The following is an 18,999-nucleotide window of genomic DNA, read 5'->3' on the forward strand; positions in this document are numbered from 1 at the left end:
TTAAATTCCTTCAAAGCACTCGACAAACCAAAATCCTGTTCAGTATTCATAGGCTAAAATATACAGATATAATTTTATATAAAATATGGACTGATAAAAATCCAAGCTATCTTCCTCCCAGTGCTCTTTACAAAAAAGACACTATTTCAGGTCTTCCACTTTAGCTAGAAGTTTTTTTTTTTTAATCTGATAAATTACAAGGAAAAAGATTCCATACAAAAGCAACAAAATTGAGTTTCAAAACAGATGTTAGCTACCTTAGCGCAATACATCGTACTGACTCATAGCTCAATACCCAAGGTAGCTTCTTAAAATAAATAAAACACATAAAAACATAAATAAAAAACCCACACACCTTGCTGACTTCAGTTAAACTTAGTTCAAACATCAAGTTTGTAACCACAGCAAAACTAAGGTTATGAATATTGTTATAAGTGTTTAAAAACAACCTTGGTCATTCGAGTATCAGTTACAGAATGTATACTGGACTACAGCTAAGTATTGTTTTTTTTTATGTATATATATATATATTTATATATATATTTTTTAAACTTGCGTGTCCCGAGTAACTGATCTATAGTGGTGGGACTGGAATGGACTAGAAGTACTGAACCTTGGTTCAGTTTCTGTGTAACAGGAAGGTGGTAACTCCACACAGACATCTGCAATAAAACTTCCTCAATTTCAGTTTACAAGCCAGACAAACACCTATGTTTTCGCTGTTGTTGTTTCCCTTCTCCATACAGCTGCTTAAGAACTGCTTTTCCCCGTTATTTTATTTGCTATTTTAAAGTTCACAGTAAGCTATACATTAATGCATGGTTGTATTTTAAAAGAAGTCTTTTTATACCAACTCAACCATACTGTCACCCATGTATGTATGACATAGTCCTAGTAGATGACTAACATTTACTGTTAGACACTGAAATAGAAAATCTTGGGCCATTCTATAAATTCCTCCATTCAATGAAATCTGTGCTTCTATATGGAGCATGGAAATGTAAATTCCACAACAGAAGGATGTGCAGATAACATACCTACACCGCTCATATACAAGGAGGTTTTTGTTGTTGTTTCTTTTTTTAAATCAAGTATCTCAAAATGCAATATTACAAGTGAAACTTGGTAGGCTTTCTTTGACTACAACTCTCACAACAACTAACTGTATCAGCTCCCTGAATGTTAGATTAAGGGTAGCTAGTTTTGTTGAGCATCACCATCACTGACAGACCATGCATACAGGCTTAACTGGAAAACCCGAAAGGACCCCTTTTCTGGAGGTTCATAACAGAATTTGGATTCAAGGACAGCAAAGTATAAATGTTATGCCTATTACTTGCTTACTCTTGGAATGACTGTGTTTAAAACTCACAATGAATTTGTTTGCAACTAGCAACAGAAGAATATTGCTTAGAAACTAGAGTCAAGAATTAAAAGGAGACATTTAAATAAAGCTTGTTTTTTAAATATTTATATAGTTTCTCCTGTAAGTGTAGTTTTATCATTCAACACAGCCATTATACAGTTGTTAAAAATATCATTTCAGTAGAGTAAAAACAGACTCCTATGAAATCTCAGATATATTTATTGCAGACAATACAAATGCATTGAAGCCTGTCTGAAGCTGCCAAAGACAGAGCAACGTAACGTCCCTCAATTTCTCCATAGGAAATGTTAATATGATGTTACATTATAGAGAGTAGTATTGATAGAGTTCTAAAAAGGAAAAAAAAATAAGAAAACCTCCTCAAAACATCAAAAACACATTTACTATGTCCCAAAGAGTAAAACAAAACTGTTTTACTAGCTCCAAACCTTCTTCTAATCTTTTAGGATATTACTAACAATGCAGGGGACGTGAGAGGAGGAAGAGAACTACACACAAAAAAAACACCAACACTCATTTACTACAATTCTGTATATGTCACTAATGCTATACGATTATTATAAAAATCCTAAGAAATAATTGGTTTATGTTACACTGAACATTGAATTAAAAATACTAAAATCCATCAGCAACACATTAGTTAAAACAAGCCACACTGTAAAGTAAAACTGGATTTCTGTGTCAGATGGAGTGACTCCAAGTGCATCTCTGCTGCAGCAGCACTGCTTTAAGGGGCTTCGTTTACTCTCGTGCACAGCCCACCTCATCTCCTCTAAGCAGCCTCACCATGAACTGGGTCAGAGAAGCAATCAGTTGAAATAAATACCATACTAGAAAAAATACTTTGGTGTGCAGCTCATGGTGTAACTACACAAATAACTATGCCAGCACAACAGCTCTGAAAAGCAAGAATCACTTTCTCAAAGTCTACAGAGTTTTGTTTTTTTTTTTTTTTCCACTCCTCAAACCCCACGTGAACATAAGAACACCTTTAACCATATCACGCCCTGCTGTCTTCCCATGAGTTTTACTCACATCTCACGCACCATGACAAGGTCTCCCATCACCAACTCATAGGAAAAATTAAGACTAACTGTAGCAGGAAGAACTACAAAGTGGCTCCCAAAACAGACCAACAACTATGGCAAACATAATGGCCATCTCTGTGTGTAATTGTGCCCCCCTGGATGGTAGCTGAATCCACACTGATCCATTTTGTATTCAGCTGCGAGGTTACACTTGCGACACTTTTTTTTTAATATGTATATATAATCTAACTACATTAAAAATAAAGGACATACTTCCCCAGTGGATTTATATTTTAATCTGTTCTATCTAGTCCAGAAACCCATAATTACAGAACACCGAGAGAACAAACACGGAAGATGATTTCATAGGCAAGCAGCAATTTCTTCTACTTTGAATACAATTCCCTGCTATTATGACTTAACACGCAGCGCCTATCACTGAAGAAGTCATTTCGTGTGCTAGCTGAAATGCGATTACTGTGCTACATACCCAGTAACCTATCAGAGCTCCAAGCAAATTAAAAGGAATTGCATAAACACAATCACAACACTGAGCAATAACCTAGAAAACCAATATACATCGTTCAAGCACTCCAGGAAGGCAAGTCCCTGTATAAATAATTGAACTCTACATACGAGACAATAAGAAAATCCTATCCAAAAGTATTGGTTTCAAGAGAAACTACACCCCATTTTAAAAGTCATTAGGTATGAGCTGTCCACCAGAATCTATGCTATAGGCTTTACTCTGCCGTATAGAGCCATTTTGTGGAGGAGCATATTAACAGGAGGAAGAAGGGTTGTGGGATCTCCACCCTTGGAGGTTCTCCAGACTTGGCTGAACAGTCACACCTGACCCGATCTAGCGTTAGCCACGTTCTGCTCTGAGCAGAAGGTTGGATAGATGACCAACCTTCATTAAACACTATATTGGCTACATAGCAATTAAGACACAAACATTTGCATTTGTGAACTTAGAGAGGGAAAAAAAACCACAAACATGTCTAGATCACATGGCACATCCACATCTCTTTGCATCTTCCAGTCTACCTAAGATTCCTAACAATCCTGAAGCTCCTATGCCAATTCAGTCAACCTTCACTGCTTAGAGAAGAAAGTTTTCATCTCACTTGAACTTGAATCACACAAGGGTTTTGTTTGTTTGTTTGGTGGTGGTGTTTTAAAAGACCCAGATGATTACCCCTTATTATACAACTACTGATCACCACATATGGAAACAACAAACTCAACTATCACAAGATAGTTACAATTGGTTGACAATCTTAATTAGTGCCAAGTACTCTTATTTTGGTAACAAAACTGTCTTGACATGCAGCCACTATCCTTCAGTGTTGTACAGTATGTATCTGGTGACTATAAGCTAAGAAATAAGGCACAGCATTGACAAACTATTTTATAACTAAACTCAAAAGTCGAATTTGAAATGATTCAAAAGCAAGGTTCGGGTTGACATTCTTTCTGCATTACTGGAATGACATATAGGAAGAAATAATCTGTCTTCCAAATACCTTGGTATCACTTACTTCTCCAACATCACATACATTCAATTAAAAACCTACAGGTGTGTGTGTGTGTGTAGTATCAGCTAAAAGACAAATATTTCATTCTGGAAATGAATCTCTTGTATTTATTTTTTTTAATGACATAAAGCATCATTTTATCACACCACCATACTTCCCTTTTGTTGGAGCAGTTCTCACACATGGTCGGGAAGCAAAGACCTTTCCCTTTCAGGGCAAATGCACCAGCGTTAAGAATTTGTATCCCAGAATTCATACAGAAAACTTCTGGGGACGCAGCTATAATAGCAGGCATTAAGTTTCAGAAACTGATGACTAGAAGATCTGATTAGGAACAGCAAAGGTTTTTTTGTTTGTTTCTTTTGTTAAAAAGGCAGCTACAGAATAAGGATAGGTCCTGATACGACATGAGCAATTAATACTATTAAATAAGAACCAGGAAGTAGAAGTCAGCAGCTTTTGCAACAGAGATAGGCCTGGTCAACTTCCACAGGGGCCTATGGACTACGATCTGTGCTGGAAAAAGGAGCACAGCAGCAGCACAAAGTCTCCCAGAGATAGAATTTTACTCATGGTAATCTGCTGACTGCAAAAAACTGAAAAAACCATACAAAGTCAAAGGACAATAAACAGCAGAAGGAATAAAATGAACATGGGATTACCTTTTTTTTATTGTTGTTGTTTAAGATGGAAGGCTCAGAATGATGGGTGCTGCACATCATCTTAAAAATAAGAAAAACTGGAAGAGGCTCACAGAAGGGCTACAGGGATCACTGAAGGGAAAAAAGCTTCTGCCCCAGAAGACCCAGCAGATTAGGACTCCTCAAGTTTCAGAAAAAAAGATAATTTGCAGAGAAGATCAATCTTGAGCAGCATGGAGAAGCATCAACTGTTCATTGTCACTTCCAAAATAAGAACTGGGCACCACTGATTGAAGCTGATGGGAGCCAAGTTTAAAACAGAAAAAGGCGTTTCTTCATGCAGTGGATAGATGGCCAGAGTGAAATTCCTTGCCAAAGCACACAGCAGATGCTAAAAGCTTACATGGTCTCAAGGGGAGACAGCACAAGTCTTGGAGGACAGAGCTAGACAGAAACCATACCTGGCTCAGGATACTCCTGGAATGAAAGTGGCTGTAAGCCAGAGAGTACTCAGAGAGAGTATCACATACACTTGACTTGTTCTTAGTCCGTCCTAGAAATTTAAATTTACTCATGACCACTACCAGCAACAAGATATTGTGTTGGACAGTACTTGGTCTGAAGCAGCATGGACACGTTTACAGAGATGCTGCTAATAAGCCATCTTATGAGAGCAAAGCTGGCAGGGCTCAGCAGTTGCTAGGTTTTAAAAACTGAACTTCTAATCAAGAACAGTAGATAAAGACTTCGGGAGAACAGCGTAGCTACTTCTAACTGCCTCCCAGCTGCTAGCATTCTCATTTCTTATCTCCAAGTCAACTATACAGCATCTGATTTATTTCCTTCACATCATCATTATATTTATACCTTAGATGTATCACACAAAAGATACCTATATGAAACAACGCTAAAAAACTACCATCTGATTCTGCAGGTCAGCCTTTCTGTGTCTGCCAAAAGCCAAATATTGGATCTGTAGGATCCCACCTACCCACCAGAGAGGTAACAGCTAATAGGTTCTCTGAAATGCTGGGCAGGAACACGAGCTAACCAGCCTAATAGCTTTGAAAAAATATATTTTTTCTTTAACAGAAATATTGCCTATGATGCAAGTGATATACTAACCTCAATGGAAAGCAACTGGTCCTACCGAAGCGAAAATGAAGATTGCCTTATGAAGCAGAACAATGGGACAGAACCAGTTGCTACAGCGCTGCAGCCTGTGTATCTTCTTTTTATAAATTTTTTTTTGACTCATAAGTTTGATAAAGTAACTGCTTCCAAGAATTCACATCTTATTTATTTTTCTGCAGCTTGAAAAACAGACAAAGATTTTAGTTGGAAGTCAAGAACTGAACCACATCCTGAACAACAAAGCAACACGTGCATCTATTTCTTTTACACAAAGCGCATCTTGCAGTTGGACTAAATCAAGACAAAGTACACACATACCTACTCACATACGGTAGATGGGACGGGGATATTTTAATCAACAGCGGGCAAGTAACTGAACAGCTACTATTCTAAGCTCTCGTAACTTCATATCACAGCTGCAGGTAAGGGCAATACAGATCAAATACCTTTACCTGCAGAGATAAGTATACAATAGTTGTTCCAGATACTTATGAATTAAAGGCATCATGTAAAAGCAAACTTACATCCTTGCAAATCTCTCTCATATAAACAGTTTTACAAAGTTAAAGCAAAAAAATATACGCAGATCCTGGCAAAGCAACAAGCACCAGAATCTCCCATATTTCAAATAAATTCCATACAAACAAACTTGTTCTGTGAGCACAAAAAAAAGTGCCTAATGTCTTCCTGTGGGGAATAAAGACTTCTTCATGTAAGCTTATTTACATTAAATTTATCCATTCCAAAAGCCAGCAATCTTCACTTTACTGCAACTCCCTCAACAACTGGATAAGTTAGCTATTACCTTGGTTTAGAAAGCATTTTAAATCCTCCCCCTTCAGTTTCACAGAGCAAGCATCTGAAGACATTCTGAAAGGGCAAAACTTGGCAGAGGGCAGGGGCTACGCTCCTCCTGCGAGAGGACTGCGGAGTGGAGGAATCAATTACAGTTCACACGCAACCTCCGAGTTGCTCACCATCACAGCATAAACAGGATTCAAATTGTAGCCCTGAGCAAAAGCCACACAAATAGCTGCGCCAGAAGAAAAAAGCTCCCCTCCTGCCTACCCCATTCCAACGCAACCTTAAAACCAGAAGTTGGACAATGGGCACCACAACTTTTAAACTGAATTAAGAATCATTTTTCCTGGAGACATTACCATGCACAACTGACATCAGGAAAACAATGATTTGTCCAAATTCCTCCACAAATGTCTATAACACAAAGCTGATCGTGTTAGGACCCACCTAACTGTGAATAAAAAACGGGCACAGATTTGAGTTGCAAAATATTTTTTGAGGAATATAATTAAAACTTCCTTTGACCTTGTTAATAAGGATACTTTAAAATGTTAATTCTTAACTAAATGGTTATGGTTATTTATACTAAAGGTTCTTCCTTATGCCTAGCCAATGACTAAATTATCAGGATATTGTGAAATACCAATAGATTTTTTCCAGTTATTAGTCATTATGGTGAAAAAAATGGCAAAAACAACAAAAAAAACAAACGTAAGCATACAGATTATAACAGTTCTCTTAACACTACACATCTGAAAGTTCCTATCCTCTGTTACCTAGTAATTACTTGGTCCCAATATCATAGTTCTGCTTTAGAACAGTTTCAGAGAACGATTCCTGTAAGGAAAAACCTGAAAGACCAGCTATGAAAGAAAGGGAACACTTATTTCAGTCCAAATGTTAAACTGACTGGCTAGAAGAGTGTAAGTGTCACATAAAGATGGAAATTAAGTACACGCGTGTTTAGGGAAAGAAGTAGGAAAATGAAACATGGCTCTGCACTGATGATAATGTGATTATGTCAACAGCAGCCTAAGAAAAAGCTCTCAAAACCTACCCATTCACAAACCAGAATGCAGGCGGTTTTAGCTTAGTCAGGCTCATGCCTACAAAGCACTGCAGCCAGGGAATGTGCCACCAACTGCACTCACTAAGACTGGGAGTGTTTAAAACTTTTTACTGTTAAACAGGCGTAATTCATCCTGACCTAACGGCAAGCAGAGACGTCAAGGGACAGCTCTGCTCCAATTAACGCACAGTATTTCTTTATTTCTAGAAACACGTTGTTGTTATATATACAAAAACGGCCTATAAAGTCAGGCATAGAAGGTGCTTCTAAGACTACCAGCTAGGACGATGAAGATTCATGTTCGATACACAGCTACCGTTGCATGTCTTTATTACCAAAACATTTTTAAACTCAGGCTAGAGAACAAGAAGTCCACGCACCGTCCTTTGTAAACAAGGGAAACGCATGCAATCTGCACTGTACCACTCCGTCCTGTTACATTTTGTTTCAAACAATAAGATTTCCACTATAAAATTTTTAGCATTATTAGTAGCCCTCATGCTAAGAAAACTTTTATTGGGACAGTGATTCTTTAATTTCACCTTTTCTTTTTAACAACCTTTTATACTTCAGATTACACTTTTGTAAATATTTCCTTGTAAATATTTTCCTTGTAAAAATTTCCTATCCTTATTTAATGCAAAGCTGTTCAGTCTGATAAAGATTTTTTCAATAATAAAGTATTAAAGAACACCACTGAATTGTGTGTACCAGGTATTTAAAGTCTTCCAACTACACCATCAACACAGTAAACGTGGAAAGGAATTTCTTTTACTCTCTCTTAGCATTCTGAAGAGACCATGTACATTTTAGATGAAAAGTAACTGCAGAGGATCTGCCAACCAATGTTCTGAAAAAGTGACATGAAAATAGAAAGAATTTTTTTGAGATCCCATGAGAAAATATACCTGGAATTAAAGCTCACTTAGGGAGTTGTGCTTCTTTCCTTTCCCCAAAGGATTCCATTTTGCACATACAACCCGTGCTTGTTTGCTTTCAGATAACGTACTGCTACGTCACAGATGGCTAATTTTACAACATATCCGGAAAATACAAAACGTTTACTTAACATTTCAGTTACAACAGGTAATTAGAAAGGGAAAGGCATCCTTAAAGCAATAACTATTTGAATAAACTCACGTAGTGCAGACAGACTACCGACAAAGCTCTCCATAAATCAGAACCCTTTGGAGATAAACTAGCAATAGTAAATGACCTTTACTTGACTTACCTGTAAAACAGTTCAGCAGCAAAAAAAAAAAAAACACAACTGGCTTCCCAACCTCAGTGTGATAATCAATAACTAAACTTACTGCTAACACCAATCTAAGTTAACAAACCGCATGCCAGAGTCTCAACAAAAGGGATCTGGTCTTTCACTATGACACAGCAAAGTCTCATTAGTGAAATTAAAGCAAAGTCCACGACTGTTTTCAGGACAGCTTTGTTTCCTTAGCAACTGCCATGACTGACACGCAGCACACTGGTAAAGGTCTTACTTTACAAGGCAGCTTTATATTATTAGTTTGACTTAACCAACCATTTAGAAAACCTAGCTATACTTGCCTGAAACACCGCCTGAAGTTACTTTGTTAAAACCAGATTAAACACCAGCTGAGCGAATCCCAGAAAAGGAACTCCAAGAAGCACTTCAGGAGGCCGTGAAACGGGGACACAGTCTGGTTATGCCTTCTGAAAACTCCTGTTCTCCAAACAAACCTCCAGTATTAATTAACAAACATATATATATACACATATATAATATATATACACACACATATATATCTGTATATATACATATGTATAAGGTACAGTTTTCATAAAAAAAACAAACTTCCCCCGTGCTCTAGATATATTTTATGTGGTAAATTTCCAAATATCCCCTTACACAAAAATGAAGTTTAGCAAGCTGTTTGTGTGACTATGTCCTGCCATTACACGGCATTTATCTGCTAACATACCAGCACAGCCTCCTCCCAAGAACATTTCACATTATGAAAACTCCTCGGACGTCAAGTTTCCCCTGCAGACAGTCCTGTCCTTCTTCCACGACAACTAGACGCTATCCTTTAGCATACAGCAGGTTGGGAGGCCTTTGAAAAGCAGTGGAGTCTCCCTGACACTTTTTGGAGACCTTCAAAAGCTGCCAGATGTGGTCCTGGGCAGCCTGCTCCGGGTGCCCCTGCTTGAGCAGGGGTGGGACCAGATGGACCCAGAGGTCCCTTCCCACCATTTTGTGATGCTGTGATCCCAGCCACGTCCTAGGGACACCCGCCAGAGGACTGCTGCTATTCATAGAAGATTCACGTAAATTTCCCGCATTCAACCACGGGAAAATTTCTCTAGGAATTACTGAAGAAATTGAGTCATTTAAATATTAGGGGGGTTACATAATCATGCACATATTGCTTGGAAGGAAAAAAAAAAAAACTTAAAAGAGGGAACAACTTTCATATAAAATAGCGAAAGACTGAGTTCTACCATTAATGAGTTTTACTGTGTAAGTATGTTTGGACTGTACAAACAAATGCAAATACACTGCAATCTACAAAATCGTTAGGAAACAAAATTAATAGAACTGAGCAGCTATCAGTTTCAAAAGGTTAAACTAAATCGAATTACATCATCTGAATTTGTTCCCAGCTGTGAAGATAAACACATGCAGTGGTCTGGCCACATATAAAAAGAGGAGAAACATCTCTGATTTGGCTGACATCTCTATATAGTCATTTACCTCATTTTTGTGGTTTTTTTTTCCCTTTGGTTGGCTGGCAGAGGGAGGATACGTCTAGTCTTAATCAAGAGTCTGACCAAAGTTGCTTGCAGTTAATACCAGAGTAGTTTTAACAGTTAATCTTGTATTTCAACCTTGAGTAAAACACCTTGATCTCCTGGGAATCATCCAGTAATTGCTGATGTCTGATATAGAAAAATGTTTTTTTGGGAGCAAACTAGGAACAAGTACTCTCCTTTCATTTTACATGTGATCCAATTCAGGTCCCACAGTTAAATATTTCAGCATGCCCAGTGCACTAACAAGTTACTTTCTCTGAAGTCTACTGTAAAGATGGGCAAACTGAGTGAAAAACCCACTTTGCTTGCTCTGTGCTAGCTTTTAAAAACATGCAGTTGTGCCACAAGTGCAGAGGAAAGTGGAGGCTTTGCATATGAAATTTTCAACCTACTGATTTTCTTCATTTGCAGAAGAGGACAGATAAGGAAGCAATAGATGAATCTTATAAAAAGGTCTGATATTTGCCACATACTACTCAGAGTTCAATTGCATTTATTCATTAGAGTAATGAGTTTAATACATTTTTGTAAAAACTGGTGGGGTAGTGTCTGTCTTGGATTTATGGGAGCTTTCAAATTAATATCATTTTATTTTACTGCTTTCTACTGAGTGAGAGTTTCCATATTGTGGCTGATGGGTTACAGGTTACACTATGCTACAAACCAAATGACTACTAAAAAAACTCCTATAATTCTTTGTCATCTTCAACACTCAGAAGAAAGGGTAAAGGATAAGAGAGTCCAGAAGACACTCATCTTGATTTATATCAAATTCTTGTTTGTCTTTAGAAGAGGTCAAGACCTGAGCAAACAGAAGTGGTTCCATAGTGGCGTAATAGCTTCCATGGAGCTCGATGCTACTACTTTTAAACAAATACAACCTGACAAAATCTTTAATAAGTGGAATAGCAGAAGCATACTTTACAAATATAGAATTCTGATTAACCCTGTATCAGAAGCCTCTTATTACTGATCAGAGAGACTCTAAGATTTCTCATTATGAAAGACTAGTTAGTAAAGAATTCAGTCACAATTGTAGCAGTCGCCACATTACAGTTTTCAGACCCCAGTAAGATAAACTCATCTCAAATTAGATGTAGGAGATAGGTATGCATGGCTATAAAAAAAGTATTATATATTTTAAGTACATAAACCAAACGTTTTCTCAACAGATAAATAGGTAGTAATTCTGACCAACTCCATAAGAGAAATTGAAAGGTTTAACATTTTAATGTTTGATACTTGAAACAACCACATTTTTCCACCTTAATGAAAACTGTGTTAATACAATCTTAATTTCCCAAGTATGCCACTGCTTTCTCTCTTCAGTGCATGTATTCGGATCCAATTTAGATTTTTAAGAACTATATTCATCATCTTCTACAGTTGGCCCATGCTCCCCTACAGCACTAGCAGCTCTCAGTGGAGGTTTGATCCAATGATTTTCAGAATTCATGGAAAAGTTCCAGTAGGCACTGAATCAGACACTATAAAGCACAGAGATCATTTTTAAGAGATATATTGAGAGGCAAAACCTGTGGGAGGAAGAAAGGTGCAGATCAACAGCCAATTAAAAAAAAACATCCTCAAAGAATTTAATTATCTTAAAACTAACTACAGATTCTGTATTTGTCCCTGGTTTCATTTTTTCTGAGAATAATTAATATAAACACGCTCATAAATAAAAGGAAAATATGTTAATGAAAACCACAGGGTACATATTTTGTTTACCAAAAAATCACATCAGCTTAATAAAACTGTTTTTGGAAGAGTCCTATAAAATTATCTTGTATGGCAGTATACTGAATGCAAAGATATTATCAGTACCTCTGCAATTTTTCTTAGGCAAAACAAAATCAAACACAGGAGAAGCACCGTGTGCCGTTTCTTTCACCGATGCCCACCCAGTGAGCTGGCTGCACGTTCCCTGAATGGAGAGAACTGGAGGTGTGCTTTCATCCTCCTTCCAGCTCAGGCTCAGTACTAACACAAATAACGCAAGCTTGCCCATCTTCTTCTTCCTCCCTTTTAAAGATACGGAAATCTTTAGTACAAGTGCACGGTCAAACTAGTTTCTTTCATTGTTCTTTCATAAAACAAATTTCAGGTTTCTTCAAGTAAGAGGCAGAAGGAAAGATATACGCTCTAGTACTTGGTCTTCCAAGACCAAAAATCTTAAATTGCCAAAAAACATACCACAGTGTGTTCTACTTCAAAAGCATTTTAGCTAATATTTCTCTTCTCTAGCTACGTTCTGAAACTGACAGTGCCCATTTTCCGCTGCACAAATCTCATGGAATTTTTTAGATCAACGAACTCATGAATACTTTCATAAAGTCAGAAATCACCAATATAAACATGAAATGAGCTTGACATATTACAAATAGAATTCAGCAAACAGAAAAAAAACTTCAATTTCTTTTTAGTGTAAGTATGAAAAAGTAGTCAAGCCTGCCAAAAGCGGTGGTTGCAGTTTTGGTTTCCAACAGTACACCTCTTTTAATGCCAAACTTGCCTAAACTATAGAACCACAAACACAAGAGCTCCCATAACTAATGATTCCAAATATGCAATTCCCCAGTAAATTTAGGTATTCAACAAAATATACAACTGTGGCAGCAATTTTTCCAACAAACGCTTTCTGCCCTGGAAGGTTAGAAGGGTGGGAAGCAGAGGAGGAGGAAGGGAGCAAATGATATTGCTGAAGCAGTTGGTTCCAGACAGGGGCAAAAATAGAGACGCGAAAGAAATTTAAAACAGCATTGCTGGTTATTTTTCATGTATGACATAATACTCTTGTACACACAGAGTCCCATGAGTTAAAGAAAAAAAAACATAGCTCCCTGTTATCTTAAAACCGTTCAGTATCTTAAAACCATTCAGCTTCACTCCATACAGCCATGCCTCTGTGTAGAGTAAGAAAGAAATGTGTAACAACAATCTATTTTTAAGGTTTCTGCCAGATGGGTAAACACCTCAAACACGCCCACAGATACTAATGAAAACCACCTTGGCCTCCTTCAGGAAGTCATTCAACACTTCACAGAAAAAATAGGAAGTTGTTGATAAACCGCTTGCAAGAACTACTTCCTGTAGGAAAAGTAATTACAAGACTTGTTTGCTGGACAATCAGTTAACTTTTCCCCACACTACAAAATGTGAAGTATTGCACGACCTCTGTAAGGATTAAAAGCCTAACGCTGAGTTAAAATGGCCCACGAACAATCCCGAAATCGAACTGAGCCCGTACGCATTTCAGCTTTGGGGAACCGTCGCCTGCTCCTCCCGTGGCATATTTTCTTTTGCCTAGAGAGTGATCCACTATCTTTCTCCATAGTTCACTGAAATGTCAACCAGCAGCTGGCTGACAGGAAGTGGTTAAAAAGCAATGCAGTTGACATCGCCACAGAAACCAAGCAAGTCTCTTTGACTGCATGCTTAAGAATGGGCTAAAGCCTACCGCACAACAATGCCGGGATGACTCAGCTATGACCACTTAGGAACCAGGCAAGTCTCGACTAATAAGTTCTATTTAAGTAGCAGTTTCAGTAAAAAAATAGAATTAGTTTTACCAGCTGGATAGCAAGCATGTTTGAACTCACCGGCCAAAATCATCTGCATTTTCATTAACAGAAAATTACACTCGAGAGTCCTACTCATAACAGCAAGATGAATGCTAATGAGTGGAAATCATACGTTGGCCATTCGTGCATAAAGGGGACTGTTTATCTAGATGACAGACTGATTTACCAGAATAATTCTGGATCACTCGACACTACCACTCTCACCCTCCTTCAATAGGCTCTGATAGGTGTGTGGCGTGTATCTGGCCTCTATACACATAAACACACGCATTTATTAGGCCAGACAGGTATTTCCCCCCTATCCTTACTATTTTTTAATTTATCTCTTTGCACAAACCACTGTACGTGTGGTGCTTTACCTTTTGCTTAGTGGAAGCGACTAAAATCCTTACAGTATTAAGTACGAAATTCACTTTTAAATTATTCGGTTTGCAATGTAGCGTATTATGATAACTATAACCATAAGGCTTACTGACATCTGGAAAAAATCTAATACTATTACCTATTCTGCAAAGATCTTTCTAGAGCCTGATTACCAGACCGTTCATGGAGTGGCTACAGAACAAATGGAAACAAAGAGCAATGCAGCCAATCCAACAAAAAAGCTGAATACTTGGAAGAGAGACCAAAAATCAGCATAGAAGGAACCACATTAAATTTATTTAGCATCAGGAATCTCAGTCCTCATGCTCTGAGCAAAAACGTAAGGTATAACTAGACAAGACATGATTTTAACAAGTTTGCACATATGAAATTGAACTTATCACTCAACAATGAAAAAAGCTTCTGAAATACAAACTTGTTACTTAAAATTAATTCTCAAAAATACTTTGGATTTCTTAAACATACAAAGAAAACGTTTTGCTAGTACTTAAAAATATTGGGTGTTTTTTTTTTTCTTACAAATCTTCACAAACTCCAATGAAGTTGGGGGATCTCACCTGTAGATAGCATTAAACAATCTTTTAAGAACCAGAAACGTGCTTCAGAAGTGTGAACAGAGCCTTCGGAACTGTCCTCATTAGCCTCTCCATACCACGGCATCACCCAAGGAAAGCCAAAAGAAAACAGCCCATTAAGCTGTTTAAAATCTCCCAAGGTCAGCATGTGACCCAGCAGAGAGAGGTTCAGAAAGTACAGCCTTTATTTTTATTCCTAACAACCTGGTTTGTTTCCACTCCTTTCCCCTTCAAGACACATCCTTCACAGCTAGCAGCTCTTTCAATCATTTACTTTGGATGTCTGCTCAAGAACAAACGATCTTGCACATGCAGATGAGTTTGCCAGACTTGTGTGTACTTTCCAGTCTCAGGCTCTTTATTGTTCTTGCTGAAACCTGACCCTTTGAAATGGATACCAGAACACCAAGAAAGGACAAGAAACTTGCAGGAAAAAAGGAAAAGATTTTTTTTTTGTGATAATAACGAAGCTGCACAAAAGCTTTCCAAGATCAAAACTTTCACTCTGATTTCACCTGAATAAGCATAATTTAAAAATCAACGTTTTGTGTAAAGACACTTTGTATCTCTTAAGTTGGTCTACTTTCTGTAAAAAGGACAGCATTAACAAAAGCATTTGTAAGAGTAAAACTTAAAAAGCAAGCATCTATTTTTCAGGTTTCGTAAGTTGTTCTTTAAGAGCTTTCACTAACACAGTCAAAACAAGAAAGTTTGCTTTTCATTTCAAAACTCAGTCTGTGCTTTCCTCAAGGCCCAATGAGCTACCGATCTCAAATGGCATAAACTCGCATTGTTCCAAGAAATTCTACTTGTGCCCACTGAAGTTCACGCATTCTAGAATATGCTGATCTGTTAAACTGCACCAAAGAAAATACCACATCTTCGACATCTTTAGGTAACGCTCATTTTTGTTTTCCTAACACAAAATGATAGCTTTCAAAAGTAACATTCAGGCTCAAGTAATTTCAGATAGCTTCTGTAACCTATTTTTGGTTTTTAAAAGTGACACTAATTTCTCTGTATGGAAGCACCACCACTATAGGAACAAGAACGTTTTAAGAAGTTCTGCGATATCCATTCTTACTGCAGACAACGTAAATTAGTTTTAAAAGCTACAAGCTCAAATACTTCAATCAAATGGAGGTATTAATGACAATGTTGTTTTTTAGCAAGAAAGGTAGGAATACAGATGTTTTACTTGGCAGAAACAAGTTTTACATAAATAACATACTGTGCTGCCCCTCCCCTCTCCCGGCCCTGAAAATGACACACAATGGGTTATTTAGAGCCTTCCAGTTAAATAAAAAGTTCAAAATATAGTCAAAATATTTGAGGGCCAATTATGCGTCATGGTGGGCACGCTTGCAGAAAGAAGGACAAGCTCCTGCTGTTTCAGAAATGGCAAAAAAGAAAACGCTCCCTGATGTACTAGCTGTCAGATGGCTGGCATATGTAACCCCTCCTCAGTTACAGAAAAGGTGATACTAATTTCACTGCGTGAAAAAGCCACAGCAGTAGGAACAAGAAACAATGTTAGAAGTTCTGCAATTTCCCTTTCACTGCAGGGAACGCAGATGACTTAAGAGTTACAGACCCAAGTACTGCAATCAAACACATATTAACTTCCTCATGAGTGGAGTAGGCAGCAATGTTTTGACTCTGTACTTACACAATTGTACTTATTGACAAACCAAGAGGTCCTGATATAGTCTCACTATAATAGTCTAAAGTTAATCTGTGTTTTAAATCTGTATCATAAAAACAGGTAAAGTGTATTTTGACCTGAATGAGAACTCCGGCAAGATCCAGCAGATCCAAAGGTCATGTTTAAAAATCACAACATGCTTTTCATTGATTTTTTAGTATACAATATAATGGACAACATTCTTCAGCTGAGATTTAGATAGGATAAATATTCACAGAGCAACATACAATTTTCAGAAACAGTAGTGGTGATGTGGGAGAAATTCCTCAATGGCAGGATCTCCTCTCCTACTATACATAAGGAGTGTGTTTTTAAAATACGTATTTTAAACGCAGTGAACTTTACTAAAATTCCAAGACCTTGGAAAAAAAAAAAAAAAGAAAATACAGCTAACTGAAAACAAGTTTTACTTACTTAAGAAAGTATCTCTGTCCAGATGGTGTCTTTGCCATCTCCCAACCTGGTGGCAAAGGTACATCATCAGGGATCTCAAAGGAAGACTGGCGGAGATGTTGAGAAGACGGAGCTCCGGGTCCAGTCACTACTCCAGAGGGTGTAAGCGTCCCTGGAGAAACGGCTCCCAGCTGCAGCGATGCTGGCGAGGAATGAGCTCGGACATGCTGAGGGGTCAGGGCTCCTGCTGTCCCTGCATCAGTGCTGGCCTGTCAGGAGTGAACGTATTCCCCATCAGATTTTTGTACTTTAGCAGAAATACATCTGTTAGAAGACATTTCACATTAAGTGAATCTTTCAGAAGAAATTCTGAAGTTAGTCATTTCTAATGCTCTGCTCGTTTTGCAGTTGTTGCTGTTCAATAGTCTTGAACTGGGTTGGTTAACTGGCATAAGTCCTTGCAAAAGTCAGTATTAACTATAAATAACTCCTTTCAGTTTTATTTTGAAAACTAAAGTTCTTAATCCTTGGTGCGGGCTTAAGAAGAAACCACGTCTCCAGTCAGCAGACCACCCACAGCACGCTGCGTGGTTCATTGCTGGACTGCACCCACCCACTCCCATCGCACCCCCGTCCTGCTGGAGGAGTTACTTTCCCACTCTCCTTTTGAAACGGGGGTGCAGGGTGCAAGGACACCCCGCACACACCCTCCACACGGCTTTAGGGGATTGCACAAGGAGAAAAGCAACGCAGGCAGGCCCACCGACTGCAGCGAGCTCCGAGAGAGGAAGACTCCTGAACTCGACAACAACAAGAAGGTACACAGGACTGAATAGAGAATTCCCTAACCCTCGCACAGACTGCACTTTAATGGTATCGGGAGCTTACAAAGAGCCTGCCCGAGCTTTATCTAAAGCAAGCTTCCGTGCACGGTGTAACCGGTCAGTCAGAAGTGACTCACAAAACCATTCACGCGAGCCGCCAGTCTGAGGTGCCCACAGCTCCTCTGCCAGTAGTAAACACGCGTCCACCATGAAAGAGAAAAAGCAGCTCTAAAAACTGGATTAAAACGCTAGCTTTTCTATACGTTGACAGATTAATTAGTTCTGTAGAGACACCAGAACAACATGGCCACCTACAATAAGATGCACGGATCAGCCCTTGCCACACCTCCCTACGCAAAGGATTGCACCATACACGAGGCCCCATTTACAACTCGTACGGAGGCTTTCCGCTCCAGCTGTGCGTGAGCACGCTCCAAGCTTCACACGGTGCACTGGAACCGAACTGCCTTACTTTGGGATATAAACACAACACGCAAGTTGCGATTCAACTGAATTTGGGGGTGCTTTAGTTCTTGAGAGTTACAGAAACGTGAAGTCCTCTCCTGTTCAACTCTATTGTTAGGGCACAACTGAACGAAAAAGGGAAAATGAAAGCGGTCTCTTAAAATACGACGGCCAACAATGAAGCAAATGATTCTCTGGCTTCAGCTGAATTTCAGGTTTATGTTTTAGGAAATGCTGACAGAGATGAGGGTCAACGGCCCAGCTGAGGAGCAGGCGTTACAGACATGGGGTAACGTACCCAGGCGAGACAACACCAAGCTTACAATCACAAGCTGGGTGAACGTCCCGCAAGTTCAATGCGTTTCGAAGGCCATTTAGCTACAGTTACTGCACTGAACACGACACAGCAGCCGTTGAGCGTGGGCCAGTTCACGACCGTGCACAAGCACAGCGCGATGGAGCTCGCACAAGAGGGAGAGAACTCGGCGCAGAAACTTTCCGATCCCGTCCCGGAGCCCGGCGATGTCAGCCTGCAACTCAGGAGCAAGGGAAAAAACTACAGAGGCATCTCGGCCCCACCCGTCTCTATTTTCTTTTCGGCCTCACAACAGAAAGGCCGGGCTGATTTTCGACTGTTTGGAAAATGAATCAACCCCTAGGCGAGCCGTAAAACCC

The 18,999-nt window shown here is 38.8% G+C and overlaps 1 protein-coding gene across 8 annotated transcripts in view; it reads right to left on the reverse strand.

Annotated features, from left to right (window-relative positions):
- YAP1 (Yes1 associated transcriptional regulator) overlaps positions 1–18,999 on the reverse strand; it is an 88,826-nt gene that overhangs the window by 68,447 nt on the left and 1,380 nt on the right. For all 8 annotated transcript variants that reach the window (XM_080576842.1, XM_080576843.1, XM_080576844.1 and 5 more), the window contains exon 2: positions 17,057–17,304. In XM_080576842.1, coding sequence (XP_080432968.1) covers positions 17,057–17,304 — 248 coding nt within the window. The remainder of the gene's footprint in view (positions 1–17,056; positions 17,305–18,999) is intronic.

The sequence above is a fragment of the Anser brachyrhynchus genome, assembly GCF_964034855.1.
Source record: "Anser brachyrhynchus genome assembly, chromosome: 1".
NCBI classification, from domain to species: domain Eukaryota; kingdom Metazoa; phylum Chordata; class Aves; order Anseriformes; family Anatidae; genus Anser; species Anser brachyrhynchus.